The sequence below is a fragment of the Takifugu flavidus genome, chromosome 14 (assembly GCF_003711565.1).
Source record: "Takifugu flavidus isolate HTHZ2018 chromosome 14, ASM371156v2, whole genome shotgun sequence".
Classification (NCBI taxonomy): Eukaryota; Metazoa; Chordata; class Actinopteri; order Tetraodontiformes; family Tetraodontidae; genus Takifugu; species Takifugu flavidus.
In genome coordinates this window covers 6794056-6812892 of record NC_079533.1, presented here as the reverse complement: position 1 = coordinate 6812892, position 18837 = coordinate 6794056, and the positions used below count along the sequence as shown (strand labels likewise).

Genomic DNA, 18837 nt, shown 5'->3' with positions numbered 1-18837 from the left:
GTCACACCAAGACAAATTCCTAGCTTGTGGAATACTGTGTATTACATGAACAATGGCAATTCTGATTCTGGGTTTACCTCAGAGCAGTTGCACTTCCTGCATCTATCTATCTATCTATCTATCTATCTATCTATCTATCTATCTATCTATCTATCTATCTATCTATCTATCTATCTAGCTATCTATCTATCTATCTATCTATAAAAAAGCTTCAAGCATCAACTCCACAATAGAGGCAAACATCTATCATAAATATTAAACATTTATTTGCATATGTCATCAATTCATGTGTAGAAAAGGAACCTTCTCATATTTATTTGAATGTGCTTAAACTTGTGACTGCATTTGCTTCAATGTGTTTTTGCCAACATTTTCCATATATTTCCTTAATGATTAAAGAGCTGAAGAACGAGAAAAGCAATATAATACTTTTGAATAATGCAGTAGACGTGGTCTCTGATGTTATTTACAGTGCGATAGCAGATATGTGGTGGAAGCAGCCATAATGAGTGGTCTAAACATTTTCAAAGAAAGCTGTAACAGAGGCGTACAGGATGCTGGATTCACTTGTCTTGCATCTTCTCCAGGATGGGCACAATCATGTCAAACTTGGGTCTTTTGGCTGGGTCTTCGTTCATGCAGAGCCTCATCATCTTGCAGATATGAGGTGAGATTCCAGGTGGAATTGTAGGCCTAAGACCTTCCAGAGCCACCTAAGCAACCAAACAGACTTTAAGATGCCTTATTGATCTGAAATCTACAGACCTTTGGCTATTTGTTTTAGGCCTGTGCAGACATGTACGCTGATGTTGATGCAAAGCATTAGCCCGGGTTCATAAACAGCAGCAACTCACTTTCATGCCTATCTCCATGTGTGATAGGTCAGCAAAGGGAACCTCCCGAGTGACCAACTCCCATAGCAAGACAGCAAAGCTCCACATGTCAGCAGATCTCCTGTTAATGTCTTCAGGCTTTTTCTGCAAGCCTGGAAAAAAGGTGAGCAAAACAGAAACATACTCGCAGTAAGGAATCTAGAATAAAAGCCTGTTTACCACCAAACCGGATTTAAAATAAACACAAATTCTGCTGCTGAATGACTCATATAGGAGGCGGAATACAGTACCTTCAGGGGCCATCCATGCTGGAGAGTACATCCGACCGGGACACTGGAAGGAGAACTTAGCATCTGCCATGCTTATTCTGGCTGTCAGGTCCTCATCGATCTACGTACAGGTCATCATTATTATCGATTGTCATAGTCTCTCGCTCAGCTGTTTAAACGCCAGCAGTCAGAAGAAAGATCTCACCATGATGTGTTTACTGTTGAGGTAGAGGCGCGGAACCATTGGTTCTAAGGTGTGGAGGAACGCCATGCCGCTGGCGATGTCCAGTGCAAACTTCACCGCTTGACTTTGGTCGACGACGAGTGCTAACGATATAAATTTCACTTGACATAAATATGGACAGAGGAGTCTCGATCCACATTACTTCTCTGGAATTATTTGGCCCTTTATCTATCTTCTCTTGTGATGGAAACATTTAGAAAAAAAACCCCATTTGTCACAATCTTAAGCATTGATTTTCAGTGTGTCAAATCCAAAAGGTGTGCCGTTAAAATGCCCAGAATTCCAATGCATTAACTTCAAGTCCGGTCATACAGCGCCCCCTACTGGTAGAATACAATATAGGTCATAATTACTCGTCCATAACGAAACGTTCTGGTTCTACTTTTAAAGAGAGGCACAGGGCAAAACTAAAATGTGAGTATAGTGTGAGGACTGGGTTACTATTACATGAACATGAGTCTACTCACTAGTGCCCTGGTGGAGTATGTTGAAGAGCGATCCGTATGGCATATAGTGAGTAATGATGATAGGGTGGGGCGATGGAGGTGACTGACAGGCTCCAAGAACAGGCAGAATGTTTGGATGAGAAAAAATCCTGTGAAGACAGAGCAAAAATTCCCAGAACATGTGTGAAAGTCCTCATTGGCAGATGAGGGTTGGAGTGTTGCGACATTTCACAGAATTTCCCCTGAGGTGCTTGTGGGCTGCATTTCCTGGTAAAAAGAGAACTCAAACCTGATGCCTTGTGTTCTCAGAGCATCGACGGAGTCTGTCAGCAAGTTTGAAACTATGTACATCCTCAGGAATGTGCCTGGATATGACGTTTGTGAGACATACCTGAGTTTTGGATGCTCCTCGTTGAAGTCCCTGCTCTTCCGAGTTGTCCAGTCTCTCACCTGCAGCACCTTCACTATGATCTCATCTCCTTGCCACCGACCCTGCCACAACTGATCACACGCACATGCACACACACACACATACGCAGAGTTGCAGATTCAACGTGATCCCAATGACCTTGCAGCAGCGGACTCCCACTGACCTCTCCTGACTGGTTCTCATTGATCTTGGCCAGTAGGGAAAGCTGTTTATAATCGATACCAGCCTGCTTATTGAGGGTTCCGTTTCCTGAAAGAGTCGTAAAAATAACCTCCTGTTGGTAATTACAACAACACAAACAAAAGTATTAAATATCATAAATGTTGTCTTTTCCACGTTACTCACGAGGTCGCGTTCTCATGGTGCCCTTCCAGAACGTTTCCTTATAGGGGACTTTGGTCAGACTTTGGCCCAGTTTCTCTGCCTTTTCTATCAAGGATAAGCAAATATGTCCCCATAAATTCCACATGTGGATTCAAGTTGCACAGCAAAAAAATATGCTGTGTTGTTTAGAAGTCCATGAGTGTTTCTCCACCTTGAAGTAGCTGTCTTAAGTGGGGCTTGGCCTTGTCCAGAGGCGTCTGTCCATATCTGTTACATATACACACCTGGGCTCCACTGGCCACCAAGTCCTTTAAAAGAGACACACCAGATGTCAAATACAGAGAAATGCAGTGGCAGCTTCTCCCCAGTAGAGGGAGGTTTAAACCAACAGAAAAGGGGTCTGTGGGTGTATTTTCCTGTACCTCAGCTACTTCATCTTGGCCCCAGAAACAGGCGTAATGGAGAGGCGTGTTTCCATGCTCGTTGGCTGTGTTAGGGTCCGCTTTACACTGAATCAGCTGCCATGGGGGGGGGGGGGGGGGGGTCACAAATGGATGAAGAGAAATGTTAATGCCATGTAAGAGCAGACGGGGGCTGCACACCTGTTTGTTTACCTTAGCGAGGATGTCTCGGTGGCCGTGACTGGCGGCGAGATGCAGCGGGGTGTCATCGCCACGGTTCATGACGTTAATACGCGCGCCGCGCATGATGAGCATGTCCACAACGCCGCTCCTACCCTCCCTGCACGCCCAGTGGAGGGGGCTGAATCCATGGTCGTCACTGAGACAACGTTGAACAAAAACAACGAATCACTGCTGTGGGACAGTTGCGTCGTTCTCGTTCGTGGCGAAGGCACATTTGTCGATGCTGATGAGGAACGCCTCTGCCAACACAACTCCTTTATGCACTGTTTTCATTGAACTGCGGCGCTGTGCAGGTTCTCCAACCGTAGCGGTCTTTATTTAGACCCAAACACATGCTCCCTCGTGCTGCGTGTGGTCCAAACCCCATCTGACAACTGGCCCAGGGATAAAAGGCCTGCGCTCACGGGACTGCCTGATAACACATGCAAAGGTGTGAAGAGGCTAAAGCAGCACCGTCAACAAGGAGCCAAAATGCCACCTATGTGCAACTGCCCCTCCGCCCCAGTGTCTGCAGGCTAAGCCTAAAACTGTGTTTCACAGCGAACCCCAGGGGGGTTAGTGCGACCTACAGGAAATAGCGACCGCATTCTCTTTCAGTTCTGAACCCGCTCAGTGGACGGGCAGTTCACGGCCTGAACAACACTCTGAGCTATAAAAAGCAACCAGGGGAGGAAAAACTACTCAGGAATGACAGGGTGGAAAAATGCAGAGTTGAATTCCCAGCTCCCTCTTCTCCGCGTCGTCCTCTCATCATTCAAACATGTGCAATAGCTCACGGAGGGGAGAGGAAATCATCACATCTATCCACAAATTCTCCCGCCGACACCAGGGATTCTCACAGGACTGGGAAACGCAGCGTGTTCCCACACAGACGGGACAATACCCCCGCCGCCTGCAGCATAATGCCTGCTCCTTCGGATGTTTACGCTGGGCTGCAGCTACAGTCGCCGCCAGAGCAGCTCTGTCAGCAGCCCAGCCAGAGCCTGGCCCTGTATGGAGTTGAGCGGAGGAAATGGCCTTGGCTGCTGCGTGGTTGGCCGGCAGCTCTGCAGCCCTCAACGTCAACAAGCTGCACATATATGGCCTGGCCCAAGAATGAGATAACCACGGTCTTTAGCGATGGGATCCTCAGGCTACTGTCCAGCAAGGAGATTACGTAAACCGGCAGGGCTGGCTCTGACCATACAGTTAAAAAAGCCTTTAATTTTAGCTCGTTGCTATGATCGATTAGAATCTAACAAAACCTACCTTTATTTTTAAATATTACCTTTATTTTTAAATGAAAAACCTGTTGCCACAACCACACGATTGAATATTCAATTTTGATTGTAATTACATGGTAATAATCCGTGTTTTTCCACCCCAGACGACTGTTTAGAAGTGCGGCCGCGTGAGTCACTAAAGTCAAACTTTACGAACTTTACACCCGCTGCTTTTTATAGACACAGTTTTGGAAGGATGACATCATTAGAAGAACATTTCAAGGGGGGGAAAAAGGGGGGAAAAGCAGACTGGAATGACCTAAACTGGGTGATGCTCAGCAGCAGAGAAAAGACAGAATGGAAACTATTTATGTGGAGCCACAGACGCACATAGCAGCAGAAAGTCACCACAACCAACATGTGTGTTTAGTTATCTGTAAATGTAACTCCGGTGTTTACGTGCTCACCACATGTGGACAGAAAGACCCCCCCCCCCACGGTCACTCGGGGCTTTACATGAGTGGCTGCGGCTTTATATGCTCACCCCAAGTTGAGGTCGTTCTCTGTGTTGTCCAGCCACAGACGGACGGCCACAGAGTTCCCCTCTCGACACTGTGTGAAGATGTCATCCATGGCTACCTGCAGACTGGGAGATAAGGAGCATGAAGCCTGCAAGAGAGCATATCACAGGATGATGGAAATGTCCTTCAACTTTGAATAAATTAATCAAAGAGGTCAATTTTGTCATCCAGCTATAGTTCAAGCACTGTGAGAAAAACTATAAAGTTAATAGGTGAGTATCAATGGTGTCTTTCACAATAAAAGCACCGTGTTAAGGTTTTATTTGGTGTCATGACATTATTGTTTCCATCATTTGACCAAAAACGCATCAACAGCTGATTAGAACCCAGTAGAGTCCAGTAACAACCAGCAAAATAGTTCCTCACACCTTCACCTCCTGCGGTATGATCGGGCGGGCCGGCCGGCCTATTGAATCACTTCAAAGCTATTGTTTAAAAGTCCGGTGGTTAAGTTCACATCCTCGATCTAAAAGAAAAACTTCTGCGCGAAAACGATAGTAAAACTATAAAGCGACTCCTTACCGGTTCAGAACGATGGATTCTTTGTCCGATTCTTCCTTTTTTTCCACCCTCGGAAGGTTGCCTTCTCCTCAGATTTAAGAGCGGGGAAGAGTCCACGCCCCGCGCCTCGGAGCTGATGTGGGCTACTGCTGAGGAGCTCCGGCGGCCCCGCTCCCGTCCCGGGGCTCCGCGGAACAGCGACCCCTGCCGGAGGCCGCGCGGCGATGCAACGACCAGCCACAGCACGGCAGGAACCGAAGAGCTTTTGTGGGAGAAAGTGTTCCAATGGCAGATTTAAAGACATTTCATGTATTATTTATTACAAGTGGGACTCAATTCACGTTTTGCTCTTCCTGGTATAGATATATTTGCACTTAAACGACAGGAAGCAGATGACAATTAACACTCAATAACTGTGCTGTTAAAAAAAGGAAAAAAGGTCATTGTGCTGTAAATAAGCTCACAGTATTGATTTTTTTTTTTGGGGGGGGGGGGGGTGTCCCAAAAATAACAGCTTTTATATGCATTTCTGTTGAAGAGATATTACATTTAATAAATGCAAATTCATATATGAACTAAGGGTTGCAATTGTGTCAGGTCTTTTTTATCCTTACATCCTAAAAATTAAGAGATTAGAGATTAAAAACCATTATATTTAAGACAGAAATCACCAATAATATCTATCTAGGAGGTGAGACAGTAGACTACAAAACTTCATCAAATTTTTATAAATTAAAAACAATATATTATTAACTATTAACTAGTTTCTGTTTCCCTGCCTGATAATGTAATTATGCTATATGAAGGATTTATCATTACTGAGTGTATTTATGGTGCCATCTGCCTACTTTTCTCCCCTTATTAATTGGAGTGTGGTCACAACTCCTTTTTCCTCCTTTCATTAAACATAAATTTTAAACAGTAAAACTGTCTCATCCACACACACGCAGGTAAAACTGCTTTACATCTTTTAATACAAATACATTATGAACTTTTCATGTATGCAATAGTTCAATTACAGCCAACCTTTTAAATTGCCTACTGAAGAGTGATGATCTCATACATTTTTACAACATTTCACATTTGGGAAACTTTAGTCGGAGGATCAGAGGATCCTACCCAGCAACGCGATGTACGCTTAAAGAGTTCAGATGTATGTGGCCCTTACATACATCAGGGTCCGACCTGGGGACAGACCCTGATGTCTGTGGCCCTTACATACATCAGGGTCCGACCTGGGGACAGACCCTGATGTATGTGGCCCTTACATACATCAGGGTCCGACCTGGGGACAGACCCTGACGTCTGTGAGGGCCACATACATCAGGGTCCGACCTGGGGACAGACCCTGATGTATGTGAGGGCCACATACATCAGGGTCCGACCTGGGGACAGACCCCGCATCACTGCTGGCCTGAAGAGAGCGGATTCTCTGCGGACTTAGACACAGTCAGTGCATCTGCTGACGAGGATCTTTTCGGAGTTGCCATGACAACAGACGGAGAGCTCTCTAATGTAATCTGGGCATTAGCTATGGGCGGTTGAGGCAAGCTGGCTGCATATGAGGGTCCTTTTCCAGGGTTATTAAGCCATCCTTCTTCAGTCGCAGGTGTGAGTGGAGCAGCAGCTGGTAATTTCCCCTCTGAGGCCGTTGCTGACTGAGACCCAAGACGGTTATTCTCAGTGTCGAAGGCTGGCGGCTTGGCCAGCGAGCCCCGAGCATCATCAGTAACAGAGGCAGTTAACAGAGGGGGTTCCTCGAGAGGGGAGGGCGAGGGGCCGTAGCTCTGGGCCACGGAGAGGCCTGAGCAGAAGATGGAGCTAAAGCCTCTGCTGCCTTGGCATTTTCCGCAGCTTTGCTCTCCATCTCTTCCATCCGGCGCTGCACCATCCGAGGCATCAGCTGCACGTAGGTGCCCATCAGGCGGTGATTGGAGCGGATCAGCTTCCCCGCACAGTTGTCTACACAACGCTCCTGGGGCAAACGGCAGTGAGGAAATTATTAAAGCAGTATGCAAAACTTGCCTTTGAGCTAGAGTAGGATAGGTTTAAATTAGAAACAGAAACATTCATGTGAAACCAACAGAAAAAACCTGCATAGTGTCATCATTGCCCCCCTATTATTAGTAGTAAAGAAAAGACACCCGGACTGTATTAACTGCAGGGAATAATGAGTAACAGATGAACATACAGCTATGACGGTGTTTTTACCTCGTCCATTGTGAGATTTCTGTAGTTAAAGTTGCTGCTGCATCGCTGGAAGCAAATTTCGGTCATGCGGTTGTAAACCAGAAGGAAATCCCGCAGCTGTGATAGGCACGATAGTGCAACATCATTATCAGACCAAGTTGCTGCCAATATTCCAATAAATATTCGAACTTACATTTCTCAGTTGTTGGTCAGGGTCCATCGTGATTCCGTCAAGGAGTCCACTGCTCGTTAGCTAGTGTGCTATCCCTCCGCTAGCTAATTAATGAGTAAAGGTGGCTTTCTAATGCTAAACCTGATTGATTTGAATCCAAGTACAATTGCCCGTTATTCCATTTACCGGTAAGCATGAACGCATGACTATTCGTGCCTAAAAATGACTAAAAGCAGCCAACTGACAAAGTTACATGACATTCATACGGGCGCCGCCATGTTTACGCCAAAGCTCGTTTTGTACAGGAAGATGTCTCACTCTGTGGTTTTAAAAAGGGCCCATTTCCGGTTTGTGGGCCACACGTTCACATCTTGTTCTCATGTTAATTTTATTCACTACTAATCGACCGCTTATTTCAAATGATAATGGTATTATTGGAATACATATACTGATGAAAATGTGGTAATGAAGCAGGCAAGCAAACATCTATATTTTTATTCTCTGCATAAAATAACAAGGAAATGACTTTTACTTAAAAAATAGAAAATATCATCATTTCTGTTAGAGGAAAAACAAAATTTCAACTGGCAGCTGAAATTCACAAAAATAAAAAATCACAAAAATATCAATGTGTTCGTGTTGCCCGAGGGATATTTTTTCCTACATGAAAGTGATTTTATTTCTTTATTTTTTTAACCTGCAATAAAATTTGTGTTTATTGGTTGGTGTGTTGTTTTTGATGGCCGTTGTTTTAATGGGGTTGAAGAACTTTTGACTATCAATAAAATCCTCAGTAGTGCAAATAACAATCAATGTTGGATGTGTCGTACATTATGGGATGTCAAAGTAACTAAACCTTCAATCCACCTTGAGATGAGTCTCTAGCAGCACAATATTTTAAACTAATTGAATTCTTTACATTCTGATTATCAAGCCTAATGAACACCACCAAAAGACAGGCATTAAGTTTAAAGCCTCTTTTGTGTAGACGCTGAAGGATTTGTCAGTTTCTTGCTTCTTTAAAGATACACATGCACCAAACTGGAAGTCAGTAAAGTATTCCCAATGATATTTTCAATAAAATGCCGTTTGAAGACATCAAAGGTCAAGGAGGGTGATAGATCTTTTCATTTATAGCCCCAGTCATCCGTACAGTGCCCCGCCCTTTGGATATCTCGGTGTCTTTGCTATTACTGTAAATCTGCAAAGACTCTCCAAAATGCCCGGGGCAAAAAAACCCTCTAATCCTCAGATGAGGGAAAAATAGGCCACAGTTAACGACTGAAAGAGTGTCAGCAAAGATAGTGGGCAGCTGGGCTTCTGGCAGCTTTCTCCACTTCAGTGCTCCGTCCCTTCAGCAGAAAGCCGAGCAGTAAATCATCGTTCCCCGGCAGAGTGATCAGGGCTGGAAAGTCCCGTTTCAGCAGCTGCGAACACCTTCACAAATGCAGATTAGGGAGCTAATGACCATTATCATAACTTTGATGAGGCAAATCCTCTGTGGGTGATTCTAACATAACAATAAGCTAATAAGGAGGGTGGGGGGGGCGGCTTCGTATCTTTCACCTCTGTACTTTCCATTAATTAGATTTTTATGTTAATTCTGCTCTGAATGCAAACACGTCTGACAAGTCGACTCATGCGCGGCTGATCAAGCGTTTCGTTGAGAGCACGTCGTCTCTGGGGGTTGTCACCTGCAGCGTGGAAAACAACATGTTTTTGATCGTCTCTGCGAGACGTGTGAACATTTGTCATGTACCGTCTCGATCTGGTGCACTTTCCTTGACTTTCCGGACACATTCTGAATTTTCCACGTGGCTGTGGACCGGTAAATGTCACACAGACTTTTGCTTTTGGGCCATTGCACAGAAAAAAAATACACCTTACCCCCCTTTTCTATCTTCTTCAGCTGCCCAAATGTGAAGAGTTCAAAGGGCTCTTTCTTCGTGTCAGAGAGGAAATCTCACAAAGGTTCAAAGTTGTTTTTTTTTCTTCAAATTATAAGAGCTGAGATGTCGAGTGTACCTCTAGAAAGCTGTGAGATTGAAGTCGGCCCGTCTTTTTAGACTCCATTAAAAGCATCTGAGTCCCCGTGACAACGCTCTGCCTCTGCAGCCTCTGTGCAGATGTCCCCATTGCTACAATCCCATCTATTTTTCCTCTCCTCACCGTCACGATCTCTGTTCGTCCGTTTGGAGCCCTCCGCCTCCGTCTTCACGCTCTGTCCTCTCCCCATGTCCTCCGTCTCCTTTGCTATCTGCTGCGCGTTGAGGTAGATGCTACTGTGTGAGAGCAGGGGGCTCGCGTCTCCCGGTGGAAGCTGGGCTTCCACGTCCACGTCCACCTCTAAGAACGAGTTCAGGGGCGTGAGGTGGTTGTTGCATCCCTGGGCCTGTTTGGGGCGACGCTTCTTCTTGGGTTTCTTTGCCTTGCTCAGATCCAGTGACGCATAGTTCACGTCAGGCTCCAAAGCCTGCAAACAATATGCAGCGAAGACAGAGATGGCGTGAGAGATTTGTGCCTTTGCAGGTCTGTTTTGGTACAGCCTGGGTATTTTTAGAACTTCCTGAGCTTATTATGCACATTGGTTGACTGCTTCTTTGACCACAGTGTAGACACCTTTCCGCTTTGAAAGCAATATTGTGTTGGCTTAAACAGCAAGTTAATTTTTACACACAAACGGCCTCGAGGGTCTCAAGATGACGCTTCCCTTTTTGCATGTGCATGTGTGCATTCAGCACGTGATTCAGTGGTTTGAACCTCAACAAGATGCAGCGGATGAAATGTTTTTAATATCAGTTGCCACAGTTGATGCAGGGAAACGTGGCTAAAAGCACTTACCCTGGCCTGGCTTCTGTTGTGCTGTAGTGACATCATCTCATAGCAAATTTCTGCAGATCCTGAACAAGTATAAAGTTTCATTATTATTATTATTGACATTATTATTATTGGTTGATACTGAGGAACTTGGGACAGCCTTGAAAGTCCTTGAATCTCTCTGACTTTTCATGGAATTTGCACTCAAAGCCAGTGAGTTGAAACAATAATGCCGTAATTAGTACAAAACGAAGGCTTTAATTGCAGCGAGACACCCGCACGACTCCCTCAAGAGAAATCGAGATGCAGTGACAGCGAGAGAGAGAGCGAGAGAGCGAGAGACTGCATTTATTCCCCCATTATTGCTTCTGAAAGGGTGACAGAACCCAGGCTCACCTCTCCTGTCTCTGCTCAGGTTGCCGTAGATTGGATTTTCTTGTTCCTCACTGCTGTGGGAATTTTCCTGCTGCTCATCATGATTGGGGTTATGGAAATAACGCCCCTTATCCTGTGACATGCTTCAGAGAGAGAGAGAGAGGAGCGATGTCTACAGCGCCGTCATTTAGAAACTATTAGAACTTAGAGAAAGATTCAAGCCAGATAAGAAAGGAGAAATTAAAAGCGTACTTTTCTCGGTCGTTGAGGCAGCATTTGTCTGCGTGGATAAAAGACAGAGATTTACAGAAACGGTTGAGAGTTCTAAGAACGTCCATCTCTTTAGGGCCGTACCTTGGAAAAAACAGGGTCTTTGCTGGAGGCAAAAAATGATATTCAGGATCATGGAGAGAAACAGGGCCAACAAGATCAGCGCCAGGCAAATCAGCAGAGTTTCACACTCTGAAAGACAAAGACGAGCTGACCGTCAGGACCTCTGACCCCCGAGGGTCACATCAGCGCGTATGGAATGGCGAGCTTCTCCTCATCTCCCGATGACCATCGCCCTCTCCCAGGGGAGAGGAGCCCTCACGTTTGTGATAAATCGCAATGATCACACATAATCTTGAGATTGGGCAGCTGTCACGTTTAACCGGGGGCAGGAGGAGGGTGTTTTAGCAATAAAGAGGGAAAATATGGGCATCGTTTACCAGGAAATATATAATGTGATTAATAAACACCCACAGGAGTGGCTTCATTTTTTTAAAAAGTCAACTAAATGCCCCACTGGCTGCCTTTATTGTTCATTATGTCGTTGCGTTGTTCCCTTTTGTTTCTTGACCCCATACGCTTCGCTGACTTCTCTCCTTTTTCTCTAATTTGCCCCAGAAGCAAGAGTCAGTAAGTGTCGGCCTACCTTTCATAATCCAGCTGTTGCTGAGCAAACTGGCCCCGTGTGGCTGATGTACGGCGGATCACGGCGGTGAACTGGTTTCCAGTTTTGCACTGGGTTCAGTTTTCCTCGCTTGAACGCAGCACTTTGAAAACTGCTCGTCAGTTACAAACAGGAAACCGTAACCTCGTTCTGACGCACGCCTCATAATGAGGTAGAATACCGTACAGCAGAAGGCATGCTGGCAGATTCCCTTTTAATCACGTCTCCTAACACATTTAGAGGAAATGAACTTGGCTTAAAAGTCCATTTTTTTTGTATCTCCTTTTTGTTCTGAGCTTGTAAACGAAACCATGTCATGAAATCCATAAATAGATTTGGGTTACTGCTCTGGTAAATAATCAGGATGTGCCCTGTTTCCCTGTTGCTTGTTCATATGCAGCCATCTTTCTTCATGGTGAAGCTGTTTTATTATGTTCCAAACGACGTCTGAAGGAAAACATGATGGCTTTAGTTGATATGAATGAAACTTTTATTTCTCTCCATAGTTTAAAAGGAAATTAGGCAGTTGAGACTTCAAAGAGAGAGATCATCCTTTAAAGATGGATAGGTTTATTGAAAATGTGGGTGGTTTCATTCTCTCACATGTGACTTTGCACGGATGGAAGAAAGAAAAAACAAACCTTTATTTCCAAATGTACACACATTGGGTTGAAACACCTGAAAAAGTTCATTTCATTTACAGTGGACAAAGGAGGCACCGCATCTCAGGACCATCATGTCCTCACAAGTACTGTACAATGGTTACAGCTTTGACAGATTTTAGCACTGTAACGGCTGTGCTGAGGACTCCTTGTATATGGCAGAAGTATACTTTACAGGAGGAGGAGGAGGCTTGAACGGAGGGGGGCGATCCATCCTATAGAGGGAGGGGGGAGGGAGAGAGAGAGGGAGAGAGAGCAGAGGTATTGATTGGAAGGTTGCAGAGACGGAAGAAAACAGGTGGCTATTATAGGTCATGTTCATCAGTCGAAATCAACGATTTTTGCCTCCTGTCGGGGTCACCCTGTGCATAACCCTGAGTAAGTGTAATCAGCTGTAGAGGATGTTTAAATAGACAGATTGTCTTTACCTATGCTTTATTATCCACTTCCTGCAGAGAACGCCCGCCACGGCCAGAATCACCAGCGGCAAAACGATCATTAAAGCCAGCCTGCGATGATTCTGAGAGCCACCTGGATGTAAAGATATTCAGAGAAGTGTGACAATGTCTCATTTCAGAGGAACGTAATCCCCGACGCTTCTGTGCTGTATCCACCGGCTGGAGCAGGTGGAACCCCCGCAGACGATCACTGATCAGAAATGAACAGAAGTTTGAAAGAGCCTCTCCGCTGGTTGATCTCCACTTGCAGGAGTGGAACTTTTAATAAGATTGCCATGCTGAAGAGGCGTCATGGCCAGAGGCCGAGTAAACTGCAGAGTGTTGAGCCCCCACGTGTGATAAATATGCAGGTGGCGTCAGGCTAATGCTCTATTTGCTCCTTTTAAAGGAAGGGGGGGTCTTGTCTGTTGAGGCTCTGCTTTTCTGCAGCCTTTAAACTGTTTGTTTACCTTCTAGAGCTGCAGTTGCATCACCTCATTAGCCACAATGTGGATCCCACCGCTGGAGCAGAGCTACAGCGCCTCGGAACTGACCAAATACAACCAGATAGAAAGTTACCTTCATTATTGTTGGGTATTCTGTCTCCAGTGCTCAGGGCCGTGGTTGCATGCGTGTTGCCAGGGCGATCTGTAGTCGCTCCCAGGGTGTTGGACTCCTCCAGGCTCGTTGAAGGGTTCGCCTCTGGGTGCACGGTCCACAGCGAGGTGTCATCCCTTGTCCCCCTGGTGGAAAAGGATGCAGAACCTCGGTGGCTTGTGGATGCATCGCTGACAGGTGAATGTGTCTTCATTTCCTGATGATTAGAGGAGCTGGAGGGAGCAGGACCTGTGGTGGGAGCAGGACCTGTGGTGGGGGCTGGACCTGTGGCGGGGGCTGGACCTGTGGCGGGAGCAGGACCTGTGGCGGGGGCTGTCGTGACGCTGCTTTGTGTGTCGTTGGTGTGAGATGTTGCACTTTCACTCGCTGTGACGAAGCCACGGCTGGTATTTGGACCATCTGTTGCATCAGTAGACACATCTGTCTGTGTTGTTGTTGGATGCTGACTGGTCCGTGTTGTTGTTGGATGCTGACTGGTCTGTGTTGTTGTTGGATGCTGACTGGTCAGCGTTGTTGCACGGACGCTGTCCGTAGCCTCAGTAAAGCTCGTCTCCGTGCCAACAACATCTGAAGCTGCGAAACAGAGGCATAAAAAATAAACCCCAGCAGATATCCCAGGAAGCAGAAACATTGCAGCATTGCAAATTGTCCACAACAAAACAGACTTTTGTTGAATTAATTCTTTCCCAGGAACAGCAACTTCTCTGCTATTCAGCTTTCCAATCCAAGTTCCGGGTAATGTGCAGTACTCCCTTCTGTCCAAGAGACGGCGCTCTTTCCCCGTTCCAGTTTCCCCTCCACCACAGCGCCTCGTCTGCCCGTCTTTCAGAATGGAGTGTGGCTTGCATTCTTTCTTTTGTTACTTATTCAAATCGTCACAAGTGAGCATGAGGAATTAGACAGCCGTGGGGGGATTATTTTTCTGCGCCGAAGCACTGCCCACTCACACCTCTGTGCCAGGCTCTGTCACCGGCGGGGGCAGATGACATGCACTGTGCTTGTTTTACATTGTAAAATTAAAAAAAGATACTGTGAAAGGCTGTTTTAGTTCAGCACAGTTTGGTGTAATTCCACGCTGCACTTGATTTGCAGCGAATCAGCGAGAGCTGCGCTGCTCTGCTGTGCACTTCATCGTTTATCACAGCGACCGGCGCCTGTTCGCAGCTGCCTGGGAGCTTTCAAGAAAAACAACAAGCTTTGATTGCATTCTTTCTGCTAATTGAAATGAAAATTGAGTGAGATAAACAATAACAGCAAAAGTCAAGCTCTCTGGCCCAGTTTATGAAGTCCTTCGGTCTCTTGGGCCCAGTCAAACCACCCCGAGGAGACGCTGAAATTGAGCGTGATCGAAAGAAACAGCGAAGAAGACGCAGACTTCTGCTTCCTGTGCTGTCGCTCAGTCACCCCGGCTCTCCGTTCCTGAGCCAGATCAAGACTGCAGCATTCTCTCATCTCCAAAAGACATTTTCTTGCCCCTTATGATGCCGCCCGTCTGCTTCTACCTGCCCCGCGCATTAACAGCGGCCTGCAGCTGAATGGCGACGTTTGCCTCCAGCCTGCGGCGCGACGGGGCCGCCCCACATCACACTTCATCTCAACGTCAACATCTACTGGCGAGATAATGTGAGGTTAATTCAGAGCGGCAGCACCGGAGGTTCCAACACCCGGGCTGGGCGCAACACAACCCGACAACACCTCCTGTGATTGTTACCTGCCTCTGATGTTTAGGAGGCACTGTGGTGAGGGAGGTAGGCAAAGAGGAGGGCAATAACAGCCAAGCTTATAGAGGAGATGCGGTTCCTCTGAAGTAAATAACTAATAACACTGGCGGAGCAGCGGCGCCCTGATGCAATCAGCAGCAACGTGGATCATAAGCAACATTTAGATAGAAGGTTACTGCAGAGCATCTGAACGTTAGTAGGAGTTTGGTCTTCTTACCTGTGACCTTAAGCTCTATTTCTCGTCTGATAGTGCCCAGAGGAAAGGTGCTGAGGCTGCAAATATAGACGTCACTGTCCCACTCTGTCACCCTGGGAAGGTGCAGGCGGGTGGCCATGGTTGTGTTGTCCACCTCCAGGGTGACATTTGGCACCATCAGCTTTGTTCCGAACAGTAGGCTGTAGAGCGCCAGCTTTTTGTTCTCACTTCTGCTCTTGCTCCATTCAATCATGCTAACGTGAATGGAAGAGCTAACTTCTAGGGTGCAGGGTAAGGCAACGTCTCGGCCCGCCAGAGCCTCCACCTTCTCAGAGCGGAACATCTCAGCGTCCTGTCGCCCTGTCAAGCACATCAGATAACGTTGGGAGCGAGACAGACGCACAGACAAGATCACTTACATCTTAAAGTGGATATTGCACGCTGGCCACTGGGACGCAGGCAGATAAACTCGCAACTTTGACACGTTGGAAACCAAAAGCCTTTCCAGACGAGGTGTTTGATGTGAGGTGACGCGAGGATCAGCACGCAGGAGCTGAAATTACCTTCTTCAATGCAGTTGAGGAGAATGAAGGTAAAAAGTGTCGCCAAGGCCCCGTGAGCCATAGCTGTTCTCCCAATACTTGTTATAATCAATCAAAAGAAATCCATGGAGGCAGGCAACAGAACCCAGGAGGGTAGACACACGCGCCGCTCAAGAGAGGAGCCTGCGACAGACAGAACAGGATGACCTAACTTCACAGGAAACCACACTGAGCTAGTTATTTGTGTTTCAGAGCTTTGTGGCGAACAGATCTGCAGCAGATGCAGAAGCTTCGCTCAGTGTTTGGTCGCGACGGTTTCATGCTGCAGAAACGAGGCGACGTCTCCAGGAAGGCGCCGCGCACGGACGCACGCCGCAGCAAGCAAGACCAAACAATTAAAGATTCAAGTTGACTTGATTTTTCTCCTCATTTGCCAGAAGCTCTGGATGCTAACGCTGCTTTTATCCGATTTTCTTTTCTTAAATGTAAATGAAGTATTTCAGAAAAAAGAGAAAATAACGATACTACCAACTGTACGCCACCTTGTTCAGAGGTTTAAGTAGGAGAGCTTTGACACCTCAAGGCTTAGCAAAATAGAACAGATCCTAAAAGCAAACTGGGATCACGTGGGATCTTTGCTCACGTCTCAGGAAAAACAGGCAGCTGATAAAGGTCAAAGGTGAGGACCCCAGATTAACCTGCACTATCACCGCTGATCACAAAGGAAACTGATGTTTGCATCACGACGGAGTCTCGACCAAACAGCCTCAGTTGCTCTTTATCCTTTCATCTGTTACTGTGTGGATGGTTGATCACGTCACACCCCCACGCTACACGTATGACCTCCACAACCTGAATTAAGAGTTCACTGGAAAGACGGCTCTCCGATGTGGATATTTCTTGTTACTATTCTGTCAGTTTTATACAGGAGCACGGCTGCAGTTTAATAAGGGCATCATCGTTACGGTCTTTGGGGGAAGTCGTGGAAGGATTTCTGAGAGCAAAATATACGGCTCATTATTTCAACCTCACTGTGTTCCAGGAAGAAATGTTAGAGGAGCTGATATCATTCACAATTAAATAATAAGGAACAGTAATGATGCTGCTGTTACCAGTGCAATGAAAGGGAAAGAAAAAGGCGCGACCTACTCGTGCACTCCCCACCCCACGAATTATTGGGTCGTAACCAACTCTGAGGGGGTCTCTCGGGGTTCTTTATACCAGTGCAGCCCGCAGAAAATTGCCTCCTCGTGCCAGAAAACTGATTGCCAGCTCAGCACGTGGCGGTTCCATGTGTGTGAGTCTTCCTGGTGCACTGAATAAACAGAACCAGTGTAAGCTGGGACCACCGACCGTGCCTTCCACTTCACACCCCGGCTTCAAAAGATGGTCTTTTGTAGAGGTGAACCCTAATTTTGATGTCAGAGCTGCTCTTATTTGATCCCATTGCCTTTTGGTTGTCGTCACCCCTCTGTAAACTGTAGAACAAATACTAAAAAGTTTCTTCTAACCAGGTTCAATCACCACAAATGGCCTCTGGAGCCTCAGCAGAGATCAATTATCAGAGTTTCTAAGAGAAATTAGCCAAAAGTTCAACGTTTCCCGTGAGCAGGCTTTTGAATGCAGATGATTGTGACACATTTATGGGTAAATCCAGGCCAACATCACATAATAAAACCAGCTCTCAGAACATTGCACTTGCTTTGCTTGGTGTTTGATATTTATTCTGTCTCTTGCTTCATTTGCTATCTGTTTAAACTCGCAGCCCTTCGCTCAGCTCGTGTCAGCGGTTACTTTGTGACGTCCCCAACGATACGGACGAGAACGCACTGAGCTCTGTTGCTCCGCAGCCGACTGCCCTGAGCATGCGTCCCCCTCGGGCCTGCTCGTTAGCAGGGTTAAAGATCACATCCTGCGCCAGGTGAACGGTTTACAAGGGCAGGTCCTAATCAGGCGGTCATTTTTTAAACCCTAGTAGATCCACTGGTTGTGTGGCCCTCCTCAGAGCTCCAGATGGTGTTCCTGTGCAGAGGTGAAGCTCCGAGCACGTCGGCTGTGGTGCAGAACAGATATTAATGCTAATTCCTTAACAATGTGCTGCACCATTTGTGCCCACCCACACACTCCCGGCTGTGTGACAAGTAGCTCTTTTTATTTTGCTTTTCTTTGCTACATTGTTGCACCGAGCCGCACCTTAAAACGCATCTTATTTAACTGGGACACTGCTGAGTCCACAGCAGATTATTCTGGTTACAGAGAACCTCCTTTGCATCTGTACGAGATTTGGAGTAGCATCATTAGCAACACATGCTGGTGCTGCAGCTGGCCAGAGTATTTTGGGGCTGTTATCAGCGGATTGCTGCAAGACGAGTGACTCTCACACACTCATTAACGTGATCAGGAGTGCGGTTTTCACTGGAGAGGCACCTGAATCCGAGCAGACAGCAGACGAGGTCCGTTTTAGTCGGTAAAAGGCCTCCTGCTCCAAATTGAGTTCACTCTGTAATGTCATTACCTGATCTGTGATGCACTCCCTGCCACAGATGTGCACCGCTGGCGCTCCAGCTCTGCCAGTTAAGGTTTCGCTCCCTCTGACGAGTCGGAGGCGTCGCCGGCCCGACTGTCCCATCACGCTGTCTTATTAAGGCTCGCAGGGATTCCCTTCAGACCAGTGTCGGCTCTGACTGAAGGACACAAGG

General features: G+C 46.6%; 4 protein-coding genes across 8 annotated transcripts; all 4 read right to left on the bottom strand.

Annotated features, from left to right (window-relative positions):
* Positions 1-244: 244 nt before the first annotated feature.
* ilk (integrin-linked kinase) lies at positions 245-5653 on the bottom strand. Of its 2 annotated transcripts, none has more exons than XM_057054214.1 (13): positions 5496-5653; positions 4937-5061; positions 3161-3326; positions 2969-3064; positions 2758-2854; positions 2568-2651; positions 2386-2471; positions 2184-2293; positions 1814-1941; positions 1308-1429; positions 1124-1223; positions 855-985; positions 245-713 (listed from the first exon to the last, which is right to left on the bottom strand). In XM_057054214.1, the coding sequence occupies exons 2-13, from the start codon at positions 5023-5025 to the stop codon at positions 564-566; spliced, it is 1359 nt and encodes a 452-aa protein (XP_056910194.1). In that variant the 5' UTR covers positions 5026-5061; positions 5496-5653; the 3' UTR covers positions 245-563. The 2 variants fall into 2 exon arrangements, with proteins under 2 accessions (XP_056910194.1, XP_056910195.1); XM_057054215.1 differs by having other exon boundaries at positions 4937-5038; positions 5496-5629.
* A 777-nt stretch (positions 5654-6430) lies between these two features.
* Positions 6431-8207, bottom strand: timm10b (translocase of inner mitochondrial membrane 10 homolog B (yeast)). Its single transcript, XM_057054222.1, is given in 4 exon segments — positions 6431-7251; positions 7254-7449; positions 7686-7781; positions 7858-8207. Coding segments are annotated over 4 exon segments (693 nt in total). The 5' UTR covers positions 7885-8207; the 3' UTR covers positions 6431-6877.
* A 109-nt stretch (positions 8208-8316) lies between these two features.
* Positions 8317-12104, bottom strand: LOC130537409 (uncharacterized). Its single transcript, XM_057054220.1, has 6 exons — positions 11945-12104; positions 11383-11490; positions 11281-11308; positions 11050-11171; positions 10678-10736; positions 8317-10309 (listed from the first exon to the last, which is right to left on the bottom strand). The coding sequence occupies exons 1-6, from the start codon at positions 11949-11951 to the stop codon at positions 9899-9901; spliced, it is 735 nt and encodes a 244-aa protein (XP_056910200.1). The 5' UTR covers positions 11952-12104; the 3' UTR covers positions 8317-9898.
* A 397-nt stretch (positions 12105-12501) lies between these two features.
* On the bottom strand, positions 12502-16376 carry si:ch1073-15f19.2 (mucin-2). Of its 4 annotated transcripts, none has more exons than XM_057054217.1 (7): positions 16160-16373; positions 15618-15956; positions 14154-14252; positions 13962-14099; positions 13641-13925; positions 13053-13155; positions 12502-12839 (listed from the first exon to the last, which is right to left on the bottom strand). In XM_057054217.1, exons 1-7 carry the CDS (start codon positions 16218-16220, stop codon positions 12743-12745), a joined length of 1122 nt encoding a protein of 373 aa, XP_056910197.1. In that variant the 5' UTR covers positions 16221-16373; the 3' UTR covers positions 12502-12742. The 4 variants fall into 4 exon arrangements, with proteins under 4 accessions (XP_056910197.1, XP_056910198.1, XP_056910196.1 ...); XM_057054218.1 differs by having other exon boundaries at positions 13641-13907; positions 16160-16372; XM_057054216.1 differs by having other exon boundaries at positions 13641-14099.
* Positions 16377-18837: the final 2461 nt, after the last annotated feature.